A 24503-nucleotide genomic window follows, 5' to 3' on the forward strand; every position below is an offset into this window, starting at 1 on the left:
ACCAGAAAGTAAATAAGTTGTCCTATCTCTTTAAGGTAGAAGAGGACTCTGTCACCGACTCTGTCTCTGATTTTGGAGGTTGAATAGCCAAAAATTTAAATAAGTAGTTATTGCTGCCAGGGTGTCATGAGTAATGAGACTAGTTTTTAAATAAATAACAGCTAAAGAGCAAGAATAATTTGCTCAGGTCTCATCTCCTGGGAGTGAACAGAGACTTGAAAATTGCTGATATTTTAAGCAGCAATTTCTAATTCAACATCCAGCGAAGTAAATGTCCTGCTGTACTGGTCAGGATACTGATGACACGTACAAAATACATCTGAATGTCCTCTCCTTTGATGTGTGGGCTTCATGTGCTGATGCCCTAACTGAAGTGGGACACACAGATGTGGAGACGGCTGAGGCTCACAGAAAAGAAGATGTTTTAGATGGATTTAATTGCTTCTGAGGGTTTTCAGAACCTCAATGTCACCTACAAAAACAAACACAAGCAGAGCTGAGGTTCTTCTCATGCTGAACTCCAGCATGAGAAGAAAGAAAACCTCACAACACTGATTGTGTTTTATTTGCAGTCATTAGCACCGAAACAAGAAAACAAGGCCGAGATGGAGAGAAGAAAGATGTCTGTTCTGCAGGGAGGATGGAGATGAAATAAAAAGCCTCAATGTTGTTGTGCAGATTCCCTTTCTCTTACATCTGCCCACCAACCTAAACTCAAAATGCAAATTGTTTTTTCTCACTATTTATCAAAAAGAGTCTGGTTCCAGATGTCTGAATCACCGCCCACATCTCCGTATTGTATCATACAGGTCTGGTGGTCTCAAACCAATCACAATCATCTTGGGTGGCGTAAAAAGCCCAGGATGCAGTGACGGTGCTCCTGCAAAATGATGAGGAACTTGGTTTGCACATGAGGGGGCGCGCCCTGGCATTTAAATGGCTAAATCCCATCAAAAGAAAAGGGAACAGCTGCTGGCTTGTTTACGCTTGCACCGTTAGCAAACAGGTTAGGGTAACTTGTTATTTTCAGTGGTAGATTGGTAGCTCAGAGTTTGTTGTCGTTCCCCGTAGTGACGGGGATTTTAAAAACAGTTACACAAAGTCTACATCCAGTAAGTCAGACTTTCCCCTTTCACACATGTGCTGTAGCGCGGGATTTATCCAGAGATTACCTGGAGGAGCTGTATATGTGAACACAAAAGTCTGCAACATTTCCCACAGATTTCCTCCTGCCAGCTCCCTAGTCCTAAATCCGGGTGAGCCACATGTGTGAATTCACACAGAGGGAAAGTGGGCGTATCAATGGCATGTATGACGTGAGTGTGAAGAAGAAGTGAAGACGTATCATTTTACACAACAACACTGAAGAAAGAGAAAATGTCTGAACTAGAGGGATGAAGGGATTCGCAAAACACTGAGGTATCCGTCATATCCTGCCTCCTGAATGCCCCGGCATCCCCCCTCGCTCAAACCATACTGAGTGTTTCCAACATGTGTGAACACTTCTGACACGGACAATCTCCTGTTGTGTATTTGCACGTGTGAACAAGCAAATACAAAATCTGATCTGATTTTCTGATTATTTTCCAGAGTTCATATGTGAAAGGGGCTCATGTCTGGTGTGCCCTTTTCCCGAGTTGTGTAGGAACTATAAAGAATGAAGACGTCATCCTCCTGCACCAGAGACACAAATTGCATTTTGGGCACCACCTCAATCAATGTGGAGTACATCAAAATTAACAAATGATGCCTCACAGATTTTATGGTCCCCGGTGGACTTCTTTACTTTTGTCTTTAAACCTTTTGGGTGCTGTTTACATATTATCTGCACTAGCTTTTTCTACTTGTTGTACACAGATATAGTAATAATAATGTTTCCAAAATGTGACTTAAAATATACAATATAATATGTCAAATATATGAATTAAGTCTTCCACAATCCTGAGGAAAACACTAAACTTTATTTGTGCAGTACTTTAAAAGACAAGAGTCACAATGTGCCACAAAACTTCTACATGTGAGATCTGAAAGTTGCGAGTCTCTCCTTGAAATTGAACCCGCTTCATATTCTCCTTCGGATTTTTCACAGCATTGAGCTACATTTTTCTCTGCCATGTGAACATATTGCATCAAACTGCCCCGTCTTTCTCTATTCTCTTCCGCTCACACTCTATTATGTCTCTGCTCACCATGTGTCGGAGGTCTGGCGGCAGTTTCTGGATCTCCTCAAACTCTTTGATCTTCTCTGGGTCCAAGTCCTCCTGCAGCTCCCACGTCGCCTCCTCGTACGAGAGACTGCACCACTTCACCAGGTAATGGGTCACCTCCTACAACAACATCCAGAAAAAACAAGGTGTTTGCACGTGTGTGTGTGTGTGTGTGTGTGTGTGTGTGTGTGTGTGTGTGTGTGTGTGTGTGTGTGTGTGCGCGTGTGTGTATATCTGTGCCACAGGACTAAGAGTAACCTTCAGTAATAACTGCTTTCAGAGCAGACAATCAGTGCTGTCAGAGTGTGTCTCTGTTACCCACCTCTCCGGTCTCAGTATCTGTGGTAACAGCCACCTCCAGCACTCTGTCCACCTCTACATAGTCTGGGTTAAATAAGTCCTCATCGGGCTGCAAATAGGGACAAAAATTGATGGAGAGAGACAAAAAAACAACAAGAGATTATTGATTATTCATTAATAATCAAGTCAGGGATCACTTTGATAAAGCAACAGTCTTTGTTAAGAAAGGAAAATAAACAAAGAGCTGTAATATGTAATAAAGAGCAGTATAATAACATTGGAAAGGAAACAAACCCTTAATGCCAGTGGTTATTAAAGGTGTCTGCTGTATTTTTTAACCTCGACCCTATTGCCCATGTTTTTGTGTCCAAGTGACTAACGGGGACAACAATTTTTTAAATCGATCCAATATATAGCGGGATCTCCGCAGGCAGCAATGTTATCCCCACGGGCAATTGCACACCAGCAAAGTACGTCCACTAAAAATGCAGTAAATTAATGATTTATATAAACCAAACCTAAACCTAAACTAAACCGAGTTGGTGATTGTTAGAGCAGTGGAAAAACAAACCAAAATGGTTTTGGTGAAACTTATTTTGTTTCGAGTGAGTTTTAACGAAGTGTGTTTTATGGCGGTAAAATTGCTGATTTTGTACATGGAGTCTGGTGGCATTGGCAAGAGCAATATAGCGGCTGTGTCTGGTTAATTAAAGAGGATATTAACCTTTAACAAAAAGGTCCATCTCTGTCAGGATCCTTTCTAAAATGTTGCCTAACAATCTGAGCCTGTCAGTGGCAAAAACAAGCACATTAAATGGATGCAATACAAAAAATACCCTTCAATGTCTCCCTTTGTCATTGTTTATGTTGTGTTCAATTAATACTATATAGTGTAGTTCTCCATACTCAAGTGCTGTTTGCTTCTATCCTTTACCTTTGGCGCCTAAAGTACTGTACCCCAACTCAGTCCATCCTGAGAGAAAGGACGCCCCATCTGTTTTTTCATTTCCTCCATGCCAAACCAACTATGAAGCCTCCTAATACCACATTCACAACAAAATTAGCATGTATTTAAAACATCCGTAAATTACTAAAAATAGGCATTTGACTTTTTTACATTGCCAGTAGATGAGTTTCCATTCATCAGGTGAGCAAGAAAGCAGCAGATCATACACCTCATCAGACTACATTAAGAAGACATTAAAACTTGTTTTAAGAAGTCTTAATCAACAAAATTCTGAATTAGAGACATTTTCCCGGAGCTGATAACAGAAGTTGCCAAGGAGAGAGGCATCTCGCTCCTTTGTCATCTCTGAAAAAAGTAACCCCTGTTAGTGGCTTCCATGCCCGTCTCAGCAGTCTTTCTTTCAAAGCCGACTACAACAATGTTTAAGCGCTGCCTGACAGAGACAGATGGAAAAGTATTAACAAGCCAGCGTTCTTAACTTGAACACACATCACATCATCACGCCTTAACACCTTAACAGGGGCGAAAATTAACATGTCCAGTGTCCTCCCAAGCGTTGTGTTGTAATCGCAGCCGATAAACACCCGTGACAGTTATAGAGACATCTGACTTGGGAGTAAATGCCAATTATACACATTTACATCGAAGACAAAAGCCACATGTCAGCAGGTGTTACTGGGTTTTTTGTCCAGTGTGAAAGAGGTATAAGACAACCTATATAAATAAAATGAGCTTGACATTTCTTGTTACTAGAGACACATCTTCCATAAACATAAACATACATTAAGTCTGTCTAGGTACACCACTGTGAAGTTCAACTTAGGCAGTTAAAAAACAAATTATGCTCCTCTGTCACAGTGTTGCTGTGGTTACAGTATGTCACGTTAACCTGATAACCTTTATATCACCTTTTCAAGGCTTCGCAGCAACTCTGGATGAATTAATTGTGAATTATCCATCAGTTTGGGCCATCACTACACACCTGAAGTAGTCAGGATTAACATTTTCCTAAACACTTTGTGATCAACAAAATGTCTTTGGTAAAATCTTTGCTAGATTATTGAATACAACTTTATCCAGCATGACCTTAAAGGAGAAGATTCGCCTTGTTCTAGATTAATATATAGTAGACAATGTCAGGTGTTACCTCTGTGAACAGGTGTTTCATCTGCGCTTGTTTGGTCCTGAAGCGTTTAATCTTCTGGTGGATTCTGGGGTCTTTCTCCAGCTCTTCCAGAGTGGCCCACTTGCAGTGCAGGTAAGAACTAAAATAACACATGACAAAGGAAGAGACACAGCTTTCACTCAGTCAGACGTATGAGTTGTTTGCCTGTTGGCCATTACAGAGGCCGAGTGCTGCACAATTTTAAAATGATTTTGAATTCAGTTACAAAAAAGTAACTTTCTTTTGCCTGAAGAAGCATTTAGCGGATCAAAATAAAATCATGCACGGAAATGCAAGGGACCAATGACGCAAATGCCAAACAAATGAATGTGATCAACAACTTTTACAAAATTTAACAAGAGGCCAGACAACAGACAGAAATCAGAGTGTCTACAGGTACCAGACAATAACAGTGAATGCTTTTTAAGACCTTACAAGCTCATTTTTTACCAAATTTAAGACAAACTTTGGGGGGAAAAACAACTTTTTCTGGCTCAAGCATTGCAGGTATATTAAGGTATGAAGTTTATACTGTATGTGGTCCTGTGCAGAGGCAGGTTTTTATGTAGAGACATGGTTTGTGAATTAGGTTAATATACATTTCCCTGACAGGTAAAAACACAGTATTGGGTTCAGTGGTAGGTTTATAACATCAGAAGTGTGGAAGAGCATGACTCATTTTGACAAAAACAAATTTAACAATGGAAAAAATTTAATTATATAAAATATTTTGTGGCAATTAAAGACCTCACAAATTCACTTTTTAAAGACTCTTATCACCTAATAACATAAAGACTTGCAGAGACCCTGGAAATAGAGTGAGGTTGCCTCGCTCTGTGATATATCTACTGAAAAGAATTCTCTAATCATTAGTCGGTGGGAAAGAAAGCTGAACAAATAATGTTACTATGGCAACAGTTTGACATGCATGATTTAATCCATAAACCACAATCTATAAATGGACAAATCTAAATGTCACCGCGGTGTTCACTGAACAGTACATGCACCATGTAGTTACTAAACTTCCAATGCACCTACTTATACATTTGATAATGCATTATGTGTAATGATGATTTTTACAGTGCCAATGTTACACTTGGAGCCCTTTTCTGTAACTTTATAATGCGCGAATACATTATTCTAAATAAAGTCGACAAAAAGTAAAGCGTTTGATTCAACTCAAGCAAACTCTCGATGTTTTATTCATCACCCATGAGAATAAATTATGATCATAATAAAGACAGTATCTTTGTAGGGTCTTTCTTAAAGATACAAAGTGCTGGAACAAACAGGAGGGTCTCCGGAGAGCCCCCGACTGGCTGGAAGAGCTTGCGTCTCGGTGAGAGGATGAAAAACTCTCAGCTACTGCCGAGTAGCTCTTTACCGACTCTGGAGAATAGACCGCTGCTACAGTACAACACAGCCTATCTGTGCAAAGTCATCTTCCCTGAGAGAAATCAATGTCATAAAAACTATTAACTAAGCAGCTCCAACACAGTTCCTTGAGCTCCTTAAATATTTCCCGTCAATCACGAGAGTGACTTTAAACACCTCAGAGGCTGCACATGAGCACGGCCGCACCCAGAACTTGTTGTAGATTCACGAGGAAAGATTTTATAGGATGTCATATGAGTGTCTTTAATCAGGCGGATCAGTGATTAGTCTACAGCAGCAGCTCATTGGGTCTCAGCTTTCTGGGTAGAGTTTTCATGTTGTCCGAGGGTGCGATTCAAAACCCAACTGGCACAGCACCATTTTGAGCCGAGTGGGCATAGATTCCTCTGTATTTGTACTCATTGCTACCCTTGCTAGTTAACACCAGAAATACTAGTCTGTTACACTTATTATTAATTTACTAATGCACACTTTTAAATTACATAATGGCATTAGTTGCACTGAAATTAGTTAATCATCAGTCTTCTCAAATCTGTCACTGATGCTAACAATGCTAACAATACCAGTTAAAGATTGAACTGTGCTAAAATTTGGCTGACAGGCTAATAAAAACAAACTTCACCAGGCTGAATCCAAGTTGGAAAAGGTTGATTATTAGCTGATAAAGATTCAACATCAAATTTGCTGCCTCATGCAAACCATTTAAGCAGGTTGTCCTTCTCTTGCTGCCACACTGGTAACAAGCACACGCTGGCATGGTCTAACACAGCGCAGTCCCAGTGATCGCATGGGTTTCCTTTGAGTGCTTCAGTTTCCAGAGACTTGTCAAGAGTCAAAAGCCATGCTAGCAGGTCTGTTGCTAAATTGCACAGAAATCCATCCAACAGTTGTCAAGACATTTCAATTTGAACCACAAGTTTCAACCTGCCAGCTGCACTAGAGGATAATTCAGGGATCACCGAAGTCAGCAGGGTTCAGCCACCTGGAAACTGCCCGGATCAACAACAATCTAATCAGTCGGCCACTAAACAGCTACACTGGAGCAGCTGATGCTTTACTCAAGGGCATTAGGGAAGCCCAGATCCAAAAACCAAAACCAAGTCTGATCTGTAACTTATATTTTCCTGACAATGTGTCAGATTCAGCGTCAGACACTGTCATGATCCAAATCTGGTCATTTCTAGATTCTGGAGTTATTGGAGATTTTGCATCGGACTGCATTATATTACGAGATACTCCTAATAGTCCACCTGCTACATGAACAGGATGTAATTGGCGTGGATAAAACCGCCCTGGCCTGGTCTGGTCTGAGCAGGAGGGCATTAGATGGCAACAGAACGTGCAATTACATCCAATGAATTGACAGCAAGCAGCTAAATGTCTTAACAAATAAATGCCCGCCATGACAGAGAGACTCACAAATTTCTGTACTTGACGTAAAACTCTTCTGTCTCCTCCGCTTGGTCCTCTGATGATGAAGTCTAAAAGATAAGAGGGAGACAGATTTAGTGAAGCAGCAGGAGAGTAGATTTTACAGCGAGCGAAAACAACATAATACATTTATACTCCAAAAGAAATATTTCATTCATTAAAGTTGTTTGTGCTCTCTCTTCACCTCTTTCTTCGCTATTCTGACAGACAGAATTTTCTCAATGATGTTGGCCTCGTCCTCAGGTGGTTCCTGAGGGACACAAAGACGAAACAGATTAGCAGCCCAAACAGATGAAGGTCAGTTCTCAGAGTTTGTCTCCATACAGCAGCAGTGTAAAAAGACTTCAATCAATACAAAACATTCAGAGAGGGACCTCACATCATTCAAAATGTGTTACAAAATCTTGCCAATAATTATTAAATGACAAATCTTATTCAGGGGAAAATTTCATGCAGCGCTGTTACATGATTGACTCAATACAATCCAACAGCACCCTACAAAATCACCAAAACCACTTTACAATAGTTTCAACCAAAACTGAACATAACAACCTTCATGTACAGTAGTAGGATTTATTGGAAGACATTTGCATCAGACTGCTTTGGCTAGGTAGACCTAACACTAGAGTATCTGAGTATCTGTATGTTGGCATTTAACTCTAAAGCTATTTACATAAAATAAAGATTTTCTGCTGTCAAACACTAAAACAAAGATAGTGAGAATGCGACTTGCAATTTCTTCAGACATGGTAATAAAAGTTCTGGTAGAGATTTGACAGACAGAGACACAACAAACATCCTCACCTCAACCTGGATATTATTATACATATATTGATTGTGCATTTTAAGACAAAGATGAAGCAGCATGTGACAAGAAGAGAAAGTGAAATCGAGAAAGACAAAAGGAAGGGAGAAGAAAAGAAACAGAGGCTTACCTCAGCCTGCCATGCCAGCGCAGTGGCGTTGAGTGCTGAGATACGACCGGCTCCAAGAACTGCGATCGTCTCTCCATCATCATCTACCACCTTAAAATCCAGATCCTCGTTATACTTCCTCCTCTTGACCTGACGTCCCGAACGCCGCTTCTAAAGAACAAGATGAAGACAGATTGAAGAGGGAGAGGGGTGAGCAATAATTGAGGAAGAAGAGAAGGAAGAGAAGAGAGTTAGAAAGATGATCCAGAAGTGGAGAAATGGTCGGATATAATACAGTAAGACATCGAGATCAATTCAGAAGAAAGTGTGAGAGGAAGAAGAGAGGGAAGAGGAAATAAGGAAAAAGAGAAATGCAAAGATGGACGGGAGGAAAACCAAATGGCATGATAAATTTAACAATTTGTTGCTAACTGTATCTTAAGCTACTTAATATAATCTGTTTTAAGTTTCTTTATGAGACATACACTGCCACTAAATGCTGCACTCTGACCTAAACAGCTGTTATATTACTCTCCTCCAAGCCACCAGACTCCATTGACAAAAACAGTCATTTTATGATGTAAAAAAATGAAATATATCAAAACCGTCTCGGGGTTGTCTTTCCACTGTTCCAATGATCACAAACTCTGGTTTGGTCGAAATAAATCCTTCATTAACCTGTAATTATCATCCTGCTCACACTAGTTTCCTAAAACATTGACTAAAATATGCGTTAGGGGGCTAGGGTTAGGGGGAGGTCACTCTCGTAGTCTCTTGATAAACACGGAGACGGCCAAAAGCTTCACAGGGAGGGACTCACATGCACCAACATGCTTGCATGGTTATCCGGCCTAACAAAAAGATAGTTTGTCTTTGCTCAAGACGCTATTAATCAAATATATCTTTGCATATCTAAATAAACAATCTCAATCTCACATATAGACCCTTTACAGTAACTGAACATGGAACTCAACAAAATCAGCAGCTAATTAAATGTTTAGAAACATGTCTAATGTTGTAATAAAAAACATACTGTGGATGCTGTAATGTATGCAACACTGTCAGAGGTATATTAGTTGTCAAATTAATTACAATACCTCGTTACCTTTGAGACATGAACAACTCTCCTTCTGTTTCAAGGCTTCAAGGATGTCTCTCCAGTTTACTGACTGCAATTCCCAAAACCCTTTGCTTCCAGTCACTAACAGGATGATGCTACTTGTCACAACACGTTAGAAGTGATCTCAACACTTCATGCTTTTTGCAAAGGTTTCATTTGTCCAATCATGTAAAACTAAAGTCTGTAACAAAAGCTGGAATGAGTTACCAGAATTAAAATGGCACCTTTAACTACACATGTCTAAACAGAAATAGCTATGTAGCCCTCCGCGTCTGGGGTCTATCCAATCCTTCTGTCCACTCACCGCGTTATCCAGGGGGTCTTGGCTGTCCTCTCCGACCATGTTGAGGGCTGACATTGAGGTAGTGTCGTCACTCTCGCCCCCCTCCTGGACAGCCAGCTCCTGGTTTCTCCTCTTTCCCTTCTTCTTCTTCTCCACGGGTGCTGCGCCAGGATCTCTGGAAGGAGAGGAATTCTGATGAGTAATTAGCAGCTCTAGTAGCCTGCAGCAGTGTTTTCTCACCGAGCCAGAGGCTGGAAACTCTCCTGCTCCCTAAGGATTTGTAGAGGGATGCTTGAGACGGCTACATCGGAAACAAAGATTTTATCCTCACTTTGTTCTAATCTCTCTAGGTAACATTATTTTCTGATCACGAAGACAATGAACACTGTCCAATCACTGAGACCAACCAGCTGGTGAAATACTGGCCAGAGAGATTAGAGCACACTTTGGACTGCCAGTTTGAATCCCCTGACTGGCGGAGAAAATCAGAGCATACGAGCTGAATGAAAAAGCAGGTTGTCTCCTGGCTTAAAACATGTCTATGAATTGGTGATCTAACGACTTATTTGCACACTTGTGGCAAAGCCAACTAAAAGATTATTTTCTTAAAAGACACTGAGGCGCTTAGAAAATCTGTAGCTTCGGTTAGGTGAAATATTTCTGAGTTAAACGAGTGAGCATCTTGGGAGATGTGTGGTCAAACCATTCTGCGATTTGATTGCTGGAAAGTGGGTGTGACACAGTGAGAGCATGGAGGACACAACAGGGGATTGAGATCGACATCTCCATTCAATTATAGTAAACTGATGAAGTGGTGAAGGAGGAGGAAGAAATGAAAATATTCCAGCCACTTAGACCACAACTGTGCACTTCTGAAAATGTGAACAAGGTTTTGACAGCTATCCACAGATAGCTACAGATATCCAGACACAAACCTACGACCCAAGATATCATCCACTAGCGACTTTGATCCAGGAGTGAATTAGGTGAAATGCAGTTTAATATGATGAGAAGGGTTGACCGGTCATTTGATTTATGTAACATTGGGGGCCAAGGGCAATATTGTTCTTACATATTCTAACATTTAACACAAAGAGAAAGTAGTGGAATTTTGATTTATTATTATTATATTAAAAGGGTAACTCGGTCAATTTCACATATTTAAGAGCTGCATGCCATCAGTGATGTCACTCGGTGGCTGAGTTGCATTGTGGGTAATGTAGGCACGAGGTTTTGAAAAGGAAGAAGACTGTGTGGAATAAAAGAGGTGATATGATTCATTTGTTTTTGAATTGTGTTTTTTCACGTACTGTGTTGCTTTGCTAGTGTCTGATATTTACCAAACAGTGACATCTCAGACTGTCTGCTAGTTTGGGGTAAACTCATTTTCTTCAGTCAGTGGCCCAACAGGAATGTGGAAATCTCTCGATTATAAGATCAGGATACCGACATGGAAGATTCTGCATCGATGCAGAGTCAGAGCATGATCAAGAGTTTGCAGCTTATGTTGACAGTTGATACAACGTAACGTTGCTCTCATGCTTTGAGTTATGGGCGACAACGTTAATATGGAGGGAGGCAGATATCAACAGTATTTTGAAAGTGGACATCTCGGGGCACGTGTCCACAAACAAACACAAACTGGATGAGACACACGCTGAGTGTAACTTCTGACTCAACAATCACTTAGCCATCGTCACCTGCAGCCAACATCTGCAGCCATAAAGTATATTTTTACAGCGAGACTAATTAATCAGCAAAGAATTAAGGAAGCGCTGACAACTTTACCGCCCAACTCTAAGAAAGGTGTGCGCAGGAGATACATGATACACTGCAGATGGATTTAAGTTTTGTTTCTGTAATGTTGATGTACTGAGGAGGTCACACAGATACTGGTATTAAAAAACATGCAGCTTTTATATTGTAGACTGTTGAAGTCTGATTATTGAAAAGGCATTTTCTACCCCGAAGTTATTGTAAACAAACATTGTGATTGGTTCAATCGGCTGCACAAAAACAGGGCAGTGTTTGATATTCACCATGAGAGAATGACAGTCCAAAAACATTCCAGCAAAGAGCAGAGAAGAGAGAAAACACAGCTCTCCATCCACTGAGAGGCATGAGGGAGAGAGCGCTCAGTTAAAGCACCCTAAAAAACAATCAGTCTGACAAAACACTCAACAGAGTGAGTCATAGAAACACAAGCTATCCGCAGATAGAAACGCATGAAAGAGCAGGGGGAGTTGATAGATAATTAGAACAGATATAATTAGTATAAGTTGTGTTTCAAATCAAACATCTCTGTAAGTGTGACACAAATACATCACATTTTGTGGTCAATTCATGCATCTTTCATACAGGAGAGCCACAGACTGTTGGACCGACTCTGCTGAACATGCATTCGACCCATGTCTGACCCCGTTCATGAGCCTGCTGTCAAGATGAATCTCACAGAGACACTGCGTCTGCAACTGCAGCTCCTCTCACATAACTGCTATGACAAGGCATTAAATATACAAAGAGTGACTAGTGGGCAAGGGCCAAAAAAAAAAAAAAGAAGATCCTCCTGTCCCGGTTAATGGCATTTCTTTATCTCTCTACTTAAACTCTGTCAAAGTGAGCAGTGAGAAAAGACAAAGCAACAGATTAAGAATTAAAACTCCACCACGAGGACTTTCTAATCTTCTTGTGACTGGTGTTATCCGAACAAAACATGACCCGATACCAGCGCCCGACCTGGAAATGACCCCGAGTTCACAAGTCCTCCTCCGTCTCCTCCATCTCCGTCACATCCATGGCTCTTTTCTCCATTTTTATCTGTTCCTCTTCTCCTTCTGTACTCTTTTCTTCCATCCTCACTAAACCCATCTCCGTCTCTTCTTCCTGTTTCACAGCAGTGATTCCCATCTCTTTTCTCTCCATCACCTTTATCCCTTTTTATTCTTGTTGGCACTTTTTCCTCTTTCTCTAACGCTCATCAGCAACTTTTCTCTCTCTCCGTCTCTCATCAGTCTGCTGCTGCCGCTCTTAACTTCACATGAGTGATTCATCTCCACTTTTTCACACTTTATTTCTAACATTGCTCCTTTTCTCTTCTTCCCACCATTTTCAATCATAAAACTCTCTACTTCCACCGGAGAATATTGACTTTCTTTCTTTCATATCGGTCTGCATCAGAACCCTGTCTCAACTTTGTTCTCTCTCCTGACAAAGTCACTCAGAAATATCTTTCCTATCAGCACTCATCTCTTGAGTCAACTGGTTTCCTGTTCTGTTATCTTGCCATGAAGAATCTACACACGTCTGCCGGTCTACAGCTGCAACGATGAGTCAATTCATCAATTAGTCTATTGAGAGAAAATGAGTCATACTTTGATAACTGATCAATTGTTTGAGCAATTTTTCAAGCAAAAACATCTCATTTAACCAATATTGGAAGACAGTTTGGGACTGATTTTGTCAACGCATCACATGATCTGGAAGCTACTGAAAATAAATGCTGTCTCCTCCCCCCATAAAAAAATAATTAAAAAAAAATTGAGGAGCACTGAAAACCAATAAAAAGAGCCGTTTCTCATTCAGCCAGTATAGGAAGATTTCGTATTGAAAAATGTTGATTTTCAAGAAGAAAAAAATAATATAAAATATGAAGAACATGGAAATTCAAGAGAAAGAGGTGGGTCTCACTGACCTCAGCAGAGAGTATTCTCTCTCAACGATTAGTATTTCACTTATAACAACCCCCGAGACACACAGAACCTAATGAGTAAGTTATGCAATTACACAGATTAAACTCAATTACACAGAGTATTACACACCGTAGACAGTGAAAATGTGATTATTTTTACGCGTATTTATGTGTTAAACTATGCTGTTCACAAGGTATGTCAAAGATGAACAAGTTACGCATCTGTTAGAGGCTCGAAAGAAAATAATTGTTAAACAGTTGCTCTCGAGGCAGAGAAAAAGTGCAACAATAATACAGTTAGTGACTAAAAGAAGCCTGAAGTAGGAGCAAAGATAGAGAGGCACAGAAACATGTCTGCAAAAACAACCTCATAAAGAGCACTCAGCTGTTCTGAAGAGGGTCGGCAAAAAATAATTTTTCACAATTCAGGGAGGACAGACGGGAGAAACAAAAGAAGAAAGGTTCAGAGGAAGACAGACAGAGGCGGGGGTGACTATTTGTTACAAAAAATTCCTGCCATCAAAAGACATTTTTCTGCCTTTTCTCCTTTATTTTAACTCTGTTAAACAGACAACAGGCTGTATGTCAGTTTGTCTGCCTCTCATAGGGGTCAGAAACATTGAAGGCTAAGTTCAGACATTACATTTTATTTTAAATATTATATGAAGGCAGAGGTTGATCGAGCACAGATTTTTAAAGGTCGATATATTAACAATACTTGCACTGAACATTTAAGTCAACGTCACAGATACCTAAAGAGCCAATTTCCACCGATACTGTTGGTTGACTGATTGATTGGCCAAACTGATTAATCTGTCGACCTCTATCTTAAAGAACGAGACTTGAGATTGTTAAGTTTCAGTATGCAGTTGAAAATGGCTACAGGTAGGGATGTGACAATGTTCATTATCTGAATATTTTCAATGAATTGCTTGTGTCGAAAAATCTGTGAAAAATTTTAAATTTGCCAATCAATTTAGTGTCAATCAATTTATCGATTAATCCACTAACCCCCGAAGATGTGTGTATGAGAGGCTTTAATAAGTAAAATAGATGCAGAATAAAGCCTTATTTTTAGTTTCTCTTTGTCCCCAGGCCTTTAGAGTTGCCCTCATCCATGTGTTTTTCCATCCTTCACATGAAGCATCTCAGATCCAATTTTGAAAAACTGGTGAGACAATTAATTTGTTCAAATTTTCAAACCTTTAAAATCCCAGCTTCATTCTAGCAGCTCGTTCAGATAAGGTACCACACCGTGCGTCCGTGTTGTACTCGGTCTGAATAAAACTCTTCTTCACATCTTTTCTGACTCCCCGAGAAAGCAGAAAAAAGCCAAAACATAGCTTTTAAGTGAGAAGTGAGAAGTGAGCTGTATAATTTGTTGTGGATGACAGGTTTACTGCCGCCTCGCTCTTTCTTGTTGGACTTACTTCATCAGTGTGCACTTCTTGGGCTTTTTTAGAACAGCTCCTTTCACTTCTTTCTTCTAAAATGTTTCCCCTCCTGTTTCTCATGTAACATCTCTTTATTTCTCTCTTGCTCTCTGCTGCTTGAATTGCTCAGAAAATGGACAGAAAGTCTTACCTGGGTTTGCGGCCCCTCTGTTTTGGCGCTGAGGGGACTGGGGTCTTGCTGTTGGCCCGGCCATTGTTCTTGCTGTGGACCTGCCCCGGGACCTTAGAGTGGAGGGCTGATGGAGGAGTAAAAAACACGAGGAAATGAGTGAGTCAAAGGTCTTGGTGACACTTTCAGCCTAACTTGAGACGTTCTTGACCTGAATCTGATTTTTTTCCATCATTTTTCCATTACACTGACTGATGCTGAGCAAAAGCAGAACATGTCCATAGACGAGCCCCTGTATGAATTGTTGGCACCGACAGAAAAAGTCAGAAAATGTGTTCTTCACATAGTGTTTTTCTGAGAAACACCTTCAGAGCTAAAACCTGTAGCCTGGATAATAATAACCCAAGCTCACAACCACATCTAGCTTGTAAGCAGTGTGCAAGTATTTAGGAAAGTGTGCAGCCTGTTAAGCTAAATAAATAAAAAGATGTCACTGACAGCAATGCTCTCTTTTTCAAGATCGCCCTCATCACATTCAAACCTGGAAGCTGCCCAGTAAAACAACAGTCTGGTCTGTTGGCCACTGACCAGCTCCACTGGAGTGGTTGGGGTTAAGGGTCTTTCTCAAGGGCACCTCAGTGGTGGCAAGAATGAATCTTAAAACCAGTAATAAGTCAGCATCTTTAAGCTTCCAGTTCCCTCGTCTCTAAGTCAGTGTTTTTTTGTGAATGGGTTTTCGGTTAAATAAGTTTAACGCAAGCTACAACATAAAATACATCAGTTAACACCAAATGTTTGAATTAATGAGCATTTACATGTCTCAAAAAAGCTGCTAACGCTAAAGTGCTAACGAGTGTCTAAATGAGATGACAGAAGCTGTCATAGACATTAAACATCATCACACAAACACAGAGACTCATCTGCTCACTAGTTTGTTTCTACAGGCCGACTTTAGTTACAAACTATTCTAACTACGTTCAAGTCATGCGACCGCAGTGTAGTCCGTTTATAGCCTAACACTGGCTTTTTTCTTCTAAAGATTTCATTTACGCTTCGAAAACTACAAAAGTGGTGTTTATCTGCGAACATTACCTTACTGAAAAGTATCCTAAACTTGTGTTTGCCACAGAGATCATTTTCAGCAAAAATATCCCAAAGGCGTTTTGTCGAGGGAACCAGAGCGATGCTCACTTCAGGACCAGCCTACAAAAATGCGTCATCCCTGTACCACTCTATGAGGGTACAGAGAAAATCTACCCAGATTTATCCAGCCGGTCTGGGGGATTGAAACGGCAACCCTCCAGTCACATACTCACTTCTCTAGCCTTTATGCTAGAGAAGTCTTTTGACATTTTCTTCAAGAAAATATTGCAAAATGTCAGTTACTAATCAAACCTGATTGTTCTCTCTTTTGAGTCGAAAGGAAACTTTGACCATGTTGTTGGACCTTTGCACACAGACTTTTAACTTATGTAAATATGTATATATAAATTTAAAAACCTCATACAATTCATTATCCTGCATGTTATAAAAGCATTTGGCAGAATCCAGCTTCATGACGAAGAGTTGCATCTTGAAACAAGCATTGATGCAATTTTTGATACTCACAAGTCGTCTCTTAGCTCTAAAAGATTGCTAATGCACCCACCCACACATATGTGCACACACACGCACGCATACTCAGTCTTAATTAAATCCAACAATCACATTATAATAAGATTAATTTACACTGACATGTCTGATCACGATTAAAGAACATTTAAGAACAGAACTGTCAGCATCTCTGCCTTCCAATTAGCGCCAGAATGTTCCAGCTTCAGAGCTTCTTGTGAGACAACACTTGCGACTTTTTTCTTTGGTTGTTGACTCAAAACAGATGAAGACACAAACACACACACAGACACACACACATACACCCACAGAACTGATGTACCACTGAAAGTCAACCTTAACTAAATACATCTAAGATTCAGATGTAACAGAGGTTAAAATTGGTCTAGGGGCGTTTACGACAATAAACATTGTATCAGTCACATGGAGGAGGAGAAGTAATCTGGCTTCATTCAAACAGGATTTTATCACTGACACCGCTTTCAGTCATTCAGATTTGGTATTATTACTTAAAATAATTCAACTGCTTTTTCTACAGTTCAGCGTTTTGGACGGTTGGTTGGACAGAAGAATCAACATGGAGACGTCACTTTGGGCTCTGGGAAATAATCATTAATTACAGCCCCATTGTCCAATGAATATTAAAAAAAACTATTCATTTACTATCATAAATAAATCAAATAAGCAGAAAATTCTTACATTTAAGGAGACTTTTCTCCTTAAAAAATTACTTAAATGATTCAATCAACTAATCGACTAATTGCTGCAGTTTTCCTGCTTAAAATGTCTATAAAATGTCAAGAAAAAGTGAAAATGCCAATCCCAATATCACAGACCAGCAGTCAAAGACCCAATAAAAAATACAGAAAAAAAGAAAAGCAGTTAATCCTCACATTTGACAATGTTAAACCAGTGAACCAGTAGATGTCATTTTGTGCTTGATAAATGACAATCAATTCTGAAAACTGTCATTTTTTTCTACTCATTGATTGATCACCTAATTGTTTCATCACAGCCTAAAAATAAAACAGAACTCTGTGTTTGAATGAACTTCACAACGTCCTCCCACGCCAACACATCGCACCTTCCACTCCACACACACACACAATCACCTAGAAACCATCTCTAACACAACTAACACACACACACACACACACACACACACACAGAACACACTCCAGCCTTCCTAACAGTGTACCTTGATTCGTGGGTGGTACAGGAGGTAGGACTTTGACCTTCGGTTTCCTTCCCCTTTTGCCGGGCACCTTAACAGGCACCTGAGCTGGTCCTGGGGCCACAGCCACCTTCCTTCCCGCCACATTCTTCAGCTCTGTCCCGCTCCCTCTCCTGTCCTCCCTTCCCTTGGTCCTACGCTCCTTTCCCTCCTTGGGCTCCTTGCTCTTCCTCAGCGGGACCACCACCGCCACCTCCTTTTCCTCCCCCCTTCGTTTCTTTGGTTTGCTGCTTTCCCTTTCTCTTTCCCCCGCATCCCCTCCTCCTTTCTCCCGTTCTCTCTTGTCCTTTTTCTTTCGTTTCTTCTTCACCCTGCCTCCTCCTCCTCCATCGTCCTCCTCGCTCAGGGAGGAAGGAGGTCGCGGGGCTCCTCCGGAGTGCTTAGCGGCGTGGGCCCCGGCCACCGTGCAGTGATTGGACGTCGCCGTGCTGCCCACGGGGGTGAGGAGGCGGAGCTGGTCCTTGGGGCCCACGACCAAGTGTCCCCGTGGGATTGTGGGAACTGTGGTTTGTGCGTTGCTGTTTTGGTCCGAGGCGGAGGAGGAGGCTGCTGCAGCGGAGGCCGGAGGCGTGTGCTTCAGGAGACCAGTGAACATCTGAAACAGAACAGTGCAACAGCTTAACTCAAGGTGAAGAAACAAAAACAAAATCGTCTGACCATAGGATCCAGATTTTGACTGAGCATGAGCTTTAATAAAAAATACTTAATATAAAAGAAGTTAGTATATACACCTCAGGCCTTACATGAGTGTATTTCATTTAAATGTTTTAGTTGTGAATGAGGAGGAGGACGAGGGAGGTGGGTGGTAGTGGTTTGTTTCTCCCACATGTACTATGGAAAAATGGCTGTTTTGCTTCAATAAAAGCTTGGAAACAGAGATAAAAGGATATTAAATACTGGGATCTCTGCGATTTGCCTGTAGATTCGGGACGCCTGTGAGATCGATCCCAATCTAAAACCATCACATTGCCAAACCCCTACTTTACATCACTCTTATTCCCAATTCTTAGTAGTTTTTTAATGTGAAACATCTGCAGAAAGTGTAGAGTTTCTAAAAGAAAAAATGGAAAGGTAGAAGTGAAGAGGAATTAATTAGTGGATGAAAACAGTAACAAACAAAAGAGTGGTGACTGTGACATGAACATGTAGTTGAACTAATGGACTCAATTATTATTTATTCACAGCCTTGATTAGCAAACAGCTTTTATTTGTGTTAACAGTACATAGCAGGTCCGTTTTTTGAGAATTCATACTATTTATATTATTATAATTTTCTGCAGCATTCTTCAGAATGATAATTGCCAAAAAAATATTTTAGTATACACTATATAATACATAAAATGTTTTATTTTTATCAAAATTGATAATGTCAGATGAAAGGAACTCTGGGGTCAATCAACTGATCTTGTTCCAGATTTTATATTTTTGTCTGTTGTGCTTCTTTTTTACATTTTAAATCTCTTTAATTGTGCGTCCTGTATTTTGCTACCTCTGTTACATACAATCACGGTACAAAGCGAACGTGGCATGGTTTTTCATTCCTCTGGTTGTATCAGAAGTTAGAGAGGGACAGGATTTTAATTGGGAGAGAAGAATGAAGAGAGGAGAGAGAAAGAAGAGTTACAAGTTGAGAGAAAGAAAAGAAAGGAAGAAAATGGAGGAATAGAGAGAAAGTTGTTATTGTTGAGACACGGGTCCTTCATTTTCTTTTACCTAATTGAGGATTTAATGAATCATGCACAGCAAACAGCGAAACAAGGTGAAGAAAAATAATGCGTGCTCATCATTCTGGTCACGTACCGTTTCAGGTGTGAATCACACTGTGACTGAAAACTTAACATGCAGAATATTCTTCCCTCAACTCCAGGATGTTACCACTTTGTGGATCACATCCTGAACACCTGAACCCTCGAGACAACTCTGGTATTAGTAGTATGAAATTATCTGCTATATTTTTACCAAACAAAGTGAAATATGTAAGCCTGACAGGCAGGATGGAAGACAGGTTGAATGTGTCTGTTTGTGGTGGTTCTGGCTGATTATTCAACATCTCCTCTCCTCACAGCACAGCCAGTGTGAGACAGCAGAAGGAGTGGTGCTACCATGTGACTGAGCTGAAAGAGTTTCACATGAATCCAGTGAAGGAGAGGTCCCCCAGCAGATGTATGCGGAAGACCTCAGGGGAGTTAAGAGGAGATATTACTGCTCTGCTCATTTTTCTTTATCCATGAAACATAAAATGCATCACTTGTATAGTAGAGAGATTTTCCAAGAAGAATCTCCGCCAGAGCTCCAAATAGTAAATGTTGTTATTGTAGACTTTAGACATAACGGTGGCCGACTGTGACAAAGCATTCGGACTGTCGACTGTGTCATATTGTTCTGTTTTAACTCATCAGCATTAATTACAAAATGACAGCAACAATATAACAATTGACAATAGACTAAACTACAGAAAATGTGTAGTTGCTGTAAAAGACAAGCTCAACCGAGTCAAAGTTATGACCGAGACCAGATTGTACCGAGGCCAAGACAAGACCAAGACTGTGAGGGGTTGAGACCAAGTCGAGACATAGACCAAGGCAGGGCGAGTCCCACAATGCATGACACACTTCAGTGCTTCCCACACAGAAATAACAAATCATCCTGCTGATGGTCTTGTCTGCTTATGCAGGTCATATAGAGGCATCAGCAGTAAGTGCACTGTTTCATAACCAGTTTAAGAGTTCCTTGTATTAACTTTAACTGTTCGTTCATACGTTTTCTTGTGTGATTCTTAGTGAAGCATCATTAACACGGGGTTGAATCAGGCCTTGGCAGGCAGCGTTGGATCTCACTGCGGCGTCTTAACTTGCATGTCCAAAAAGCTGTTTGTGTGGCAGAAACTTAAGTGGCTGTAACAATAAAGAAGGAGATGAAAATTGGCTTCATGCTGGATTTTTATTGATGTACCGTTGCAGATGCAATGGTTCAAAAACTTCTGATTCAAACGCCACAGAATTCATTACAAGCTGTATTTAACCTCGTGGAATTGCAGACTTGGTGTACGTGACATATAGTCACCGATGGATATTGAAGCATCTCTGCGTTTTTTGATTTAAATGGATAGTGCTATTTGCCCACATGCTACACTGACCTTGAGGTCCTCCTACTTGTCATGAATATTTATGGTTGGAAGTATTTATGCAGATACCACAGACTTAGTTTAATATCTAGCACATAATATGTAGTACTTAAGCACTGCTCCCCACCTAATGTCTTTGAGCTGAAGACCTGATGTAAAAATCAGAGGTGGATGTGGAAGAAACTGAAGAATCCTTCGCCTGTATGTACCTTACATTAGAGTTACAGCCCTGATGAGCCCTGTACTGCTGAAGCACTTTGGGCTAATCGAGGTTGGATACTGTGGTTCAACAGTTTCAGGGTGAGGACGGTGGAAACAGTTATGTCACAGACAGCTCAGTCTTCTCAGTGTCGCAGCCCACTGCGGTGTCTTTGTGGGTTGGAGAGGAAAAAGTACTGAAATAGAGTTTGGTCATCGTTTAAAATGATGAATAATTTGAGTATAATGAAGTAATTTGTACTGTTATGACTTCATTTTCACTGTTATTTTAAATTGTTCTGATCGTTATTTTTGACATTTTGTTTTTCTGCCTGCCGTTTTTCATTTGACTCCACTGCAGTGTGATGTGTGTCCGCAGCCCAGGGTATTGTTTATTGTTTACTTTATATTTATGCATTTAATTTTTTATATCACAAAGCCAGTTTTTCTCTTCAGTGGTTTTTGCAATCGCCGTAACTAAAGCTTGTGTTTTGTAATTATTCCAGCTCTCTGTTTGGACACTGTTGAATGAATTAGGCTGAATTAACTACAGACCAGAGCACTGAACAGAAAGACTAAATTAAACTCCATTATTGAATCAAATTCCAAGGTGAGAGCGTTCTGCTGCTCACACTTTCCTCTACCAGCATGAATGTGTGTGTGTGTGTGTGTATAATGAATCCTGCTTTATAATGAATGATAATGTGCTACCTGATTGATCCCTGCAGTACATCAGAGGAAGGTCAGAGCAAAGGGTCAGCGATCCAGTACAATGCAGAAATGGGTGTGAAGCTTGCTCAACAACACTTCAGTGGTCTAAAGCTGAAAAGCGATCGTCATTTTGAATCAACCTCCAACTGATTCTGAGGCAAAATCTTCTGTTCTGGCCATTTTTTCAAATCCATGACCAAGAAAGTCTGGTATGAACAGGGCAGTAAAAGCCACCTCTGCTACCATTCCTCCAATAACGTAAAAAAAATACAAAGAGCTTTTCTCCAATACAGGACATCACATCTACCATGAGAGGAAAGGAACCGCCTCTATTCTAAAAACAACAAAAAGACCCTCGTATTGATAGAGAAACATTCAAACTATGAAAGAGACTATCAATATTTTAAACTGATCAATACTGGATGACAGTTGCGTGTCAGGACGAACTGAGGGAATGTGCCTTTATCCCCCATCTGAAGGTCGTATTGAGACAGGAAGTCAATAAGCTGTGTGTGTGTGTGTTAGTCTGATTTACATCGACTGAAGCTGTTGATGGACACTTGGGAGTTCCCTCCGGTGAAAACCAGCAGTCGCATTAAATCCACCTTACTGTTACAGCCATGTTAATGTTCGTGTTGGTGATGTCAGCCTTACACCCTCAACTCGCGTTAATCACTGACTTGTATTGGTTTGGTAGTGTTTTTGTCTGTTCCTTGCAGATTATGCGATGCATCTGCATTCTGCAGTAGCTCCACCATGAACCTGTTAGCTGAAGTGGTATGGATAGGAAATGGACTGACAGACAGACGGACAGTCAGAGGAGCTCCCTCAGCAGGTGTGTCACTGAGCTTCATGATGCAACGAACTCGGTACTGACAAACACACAGGGACAAAATATCAATGCGGCAGTATATCGTATCACTTCCTCTTGTAATACAATTATCCATACACTGGCACCACATATCAATATTTTGATTAAAATATGCAGGTGCTCTAAACAGATTCTCCTGACATTTGACTCACCAGAGTCACTACTTCATAACTCTCCTCATGATGGTGCATGTGGACACCAAGATACTATGTACTTTTTTATCCATTTTTCAATCTCCATTCATGTCAGTGACTGTAAAAGTGGCACCACAATGCAGTGGATTAATTATACATTTCCTGTCTTTTTAAGGGTATTTTGCATTCCTCAGTTCGACAGATATCGTCATGAATCGTTCAAGCTCTTTGTATTTCTGCATTGTGTAGACATCCTGCTGCGTCTCCCTTGTCAGTTTTTACTAGAGCTAGTACACATCAATAAACCAGGCATGGGACACTTAACACAGTGAGTAAGGACATTAGATTTAAAGGTTTACAGTCAAATTCTAACTACAACTGCTTTTGGTGGCTTTTTCAGATCAGACTGTAATCTACATGACTATAAAATAACTATATCAGGCTTGTTAGAATATGACAATACAACGTAGTCTCATCTGTAAACTGAGGGTGCTATAAATACTTTTCTTTGACAAATAACTCAAGTGTGTTCTCCACAGGGTGAAAGTATCAAAATGTCTCTAATGAATACAGACAGCAACTGTACAACATATGACCCTACGTGTAATTATTTCAGTAAGACGCGACAATAAGCAGCCGGAAAAAAAGCAACAATACTCCTCTTCTCATACTATGTAGAAGTCAGACAAATACATACTGGAAACCCACTATTAGGAACTCCTGATTGACAATGTAAGAGTCCTTTATTCCAAAACACAAGCAGAATCAGACGACAAACATCAGTGAAGAGGAGGTCAATTCATGCATCAGCTGGAGACAATTTCTAAAACAGGAAGCATCGAGGTTTATTGTAACGGATGACAAATTGAAAGTGCTGAGTAAAGAACTGTAGATTTACATGGACGGAAAATTTTTCAAATAATGTTTATCAAAAGACTAAGATACAGTAAAATGAAATACGCTTTAAAAGTAAACCAAAATTTGGGAGGACTGTGAGCGACAAAAATGGCATTAATGCCATTCAGTGAACAGAAGGTGATCAGCAAAAACAAACTGGTGAGATTAACACAGATATTCTTAGAAAAATACTGAAAATCTTATCAATGATACTTGAGCAGCACTGGATGAAAATCTGTTTGAAAATTATGTTTAATACGTGACAAATAAATCACACTTCTGTACTAACAACATCTAATAAACACCCGGCCTGAAAAAACAAATTCACTGTGGTTGTCTCTCAAAAGCAAGAACCTGAAGAATACAAAATTCTTCAGCTTCAGTGAAAATTGCCCACGAATGTTTGAAGCTTTGACTGTTAAAATGAGTCAATAAGACAGGAGGGAAGACATCAGCCACCATCTCCCCCTTCCTTCTGCGAGCGTGTAGGAAGGGTAAAGCTTGTCAAAGCCTTATGCTCGCGCAACTGCATCGATCCACATGGAGCAGAAATAATCCATCGCGATGATGCTTTATCGCTTGCCTCCTCTTTTGTTTTTTAATCCTCTATATAAAAAAAAGGAAAAACAAAACTTGAACAGAAGCAAAAAACTCCTGTGGGTTGGTGGCCAGCAAATGTGCAGCCTGGCA

At 40.4% G+C, this 24503-nt stretch overlaps 1 protein-coding gene across 8 annotated transcripts in view; it reads right to left on the reverse strand.

Moving 5' to 3' along the window:
• Window positions 1-24503, reverse strand: part of chd6 (chromodomain helicase DNA binding protein 6) — a 105515-nt gene that overhangs the window by 42128 nt on the left and 38884 nt on the right. For all 8 annotated transcript variants that reach the window (XM_084346069.1, XM_084346068.1, XM_084346071.1 and 5 more), the window contains exons 3-11: window positions 17843-18473; window positions 15055-15160; window positions 9804-9957; window positions 8401-8550; window positions 7650-7715; window positions 7454-7515; window positions 4622-4739; window positions 2530-2616; window positions 2190-2327 (exon numbers count right to left, since the gene is read on the reverse strand). In XM_084346069.1, coding sequence (XP_084202195.1) covers window positions 2190-2327; window positions 2530-2616; window positions 4622-4739; window positions 7454-7515; window positions 7650-7715; window positions 8401-8550; window positions 9804-9957; window positions 15055-15160; window positions 17843-18473 — 1512 coding nt within the window. The remainder of the gene's footprint in view (window positions 1-2189; window positions 2328-2529; window positions 2617-4621; window positions 4740-7453; window positions 7516-7649; window positions 7716-8400; window positions 8551-9803; window positions 9958-15054; window positions 15161-17842; window positions 18474-24503) is intronic.

Source organism: Pagrus pagrus (genome assembly GCF_965226575.1).
Source record: "Pagrus pagrus genome assembly, chromosome: 3".
Taxonomy (NCBI): Eukaryota; Metazoa; Chordata; class Actinopteri; order Spariformes; family Sparidae; genus Pagrus; species Pagrus pagrus.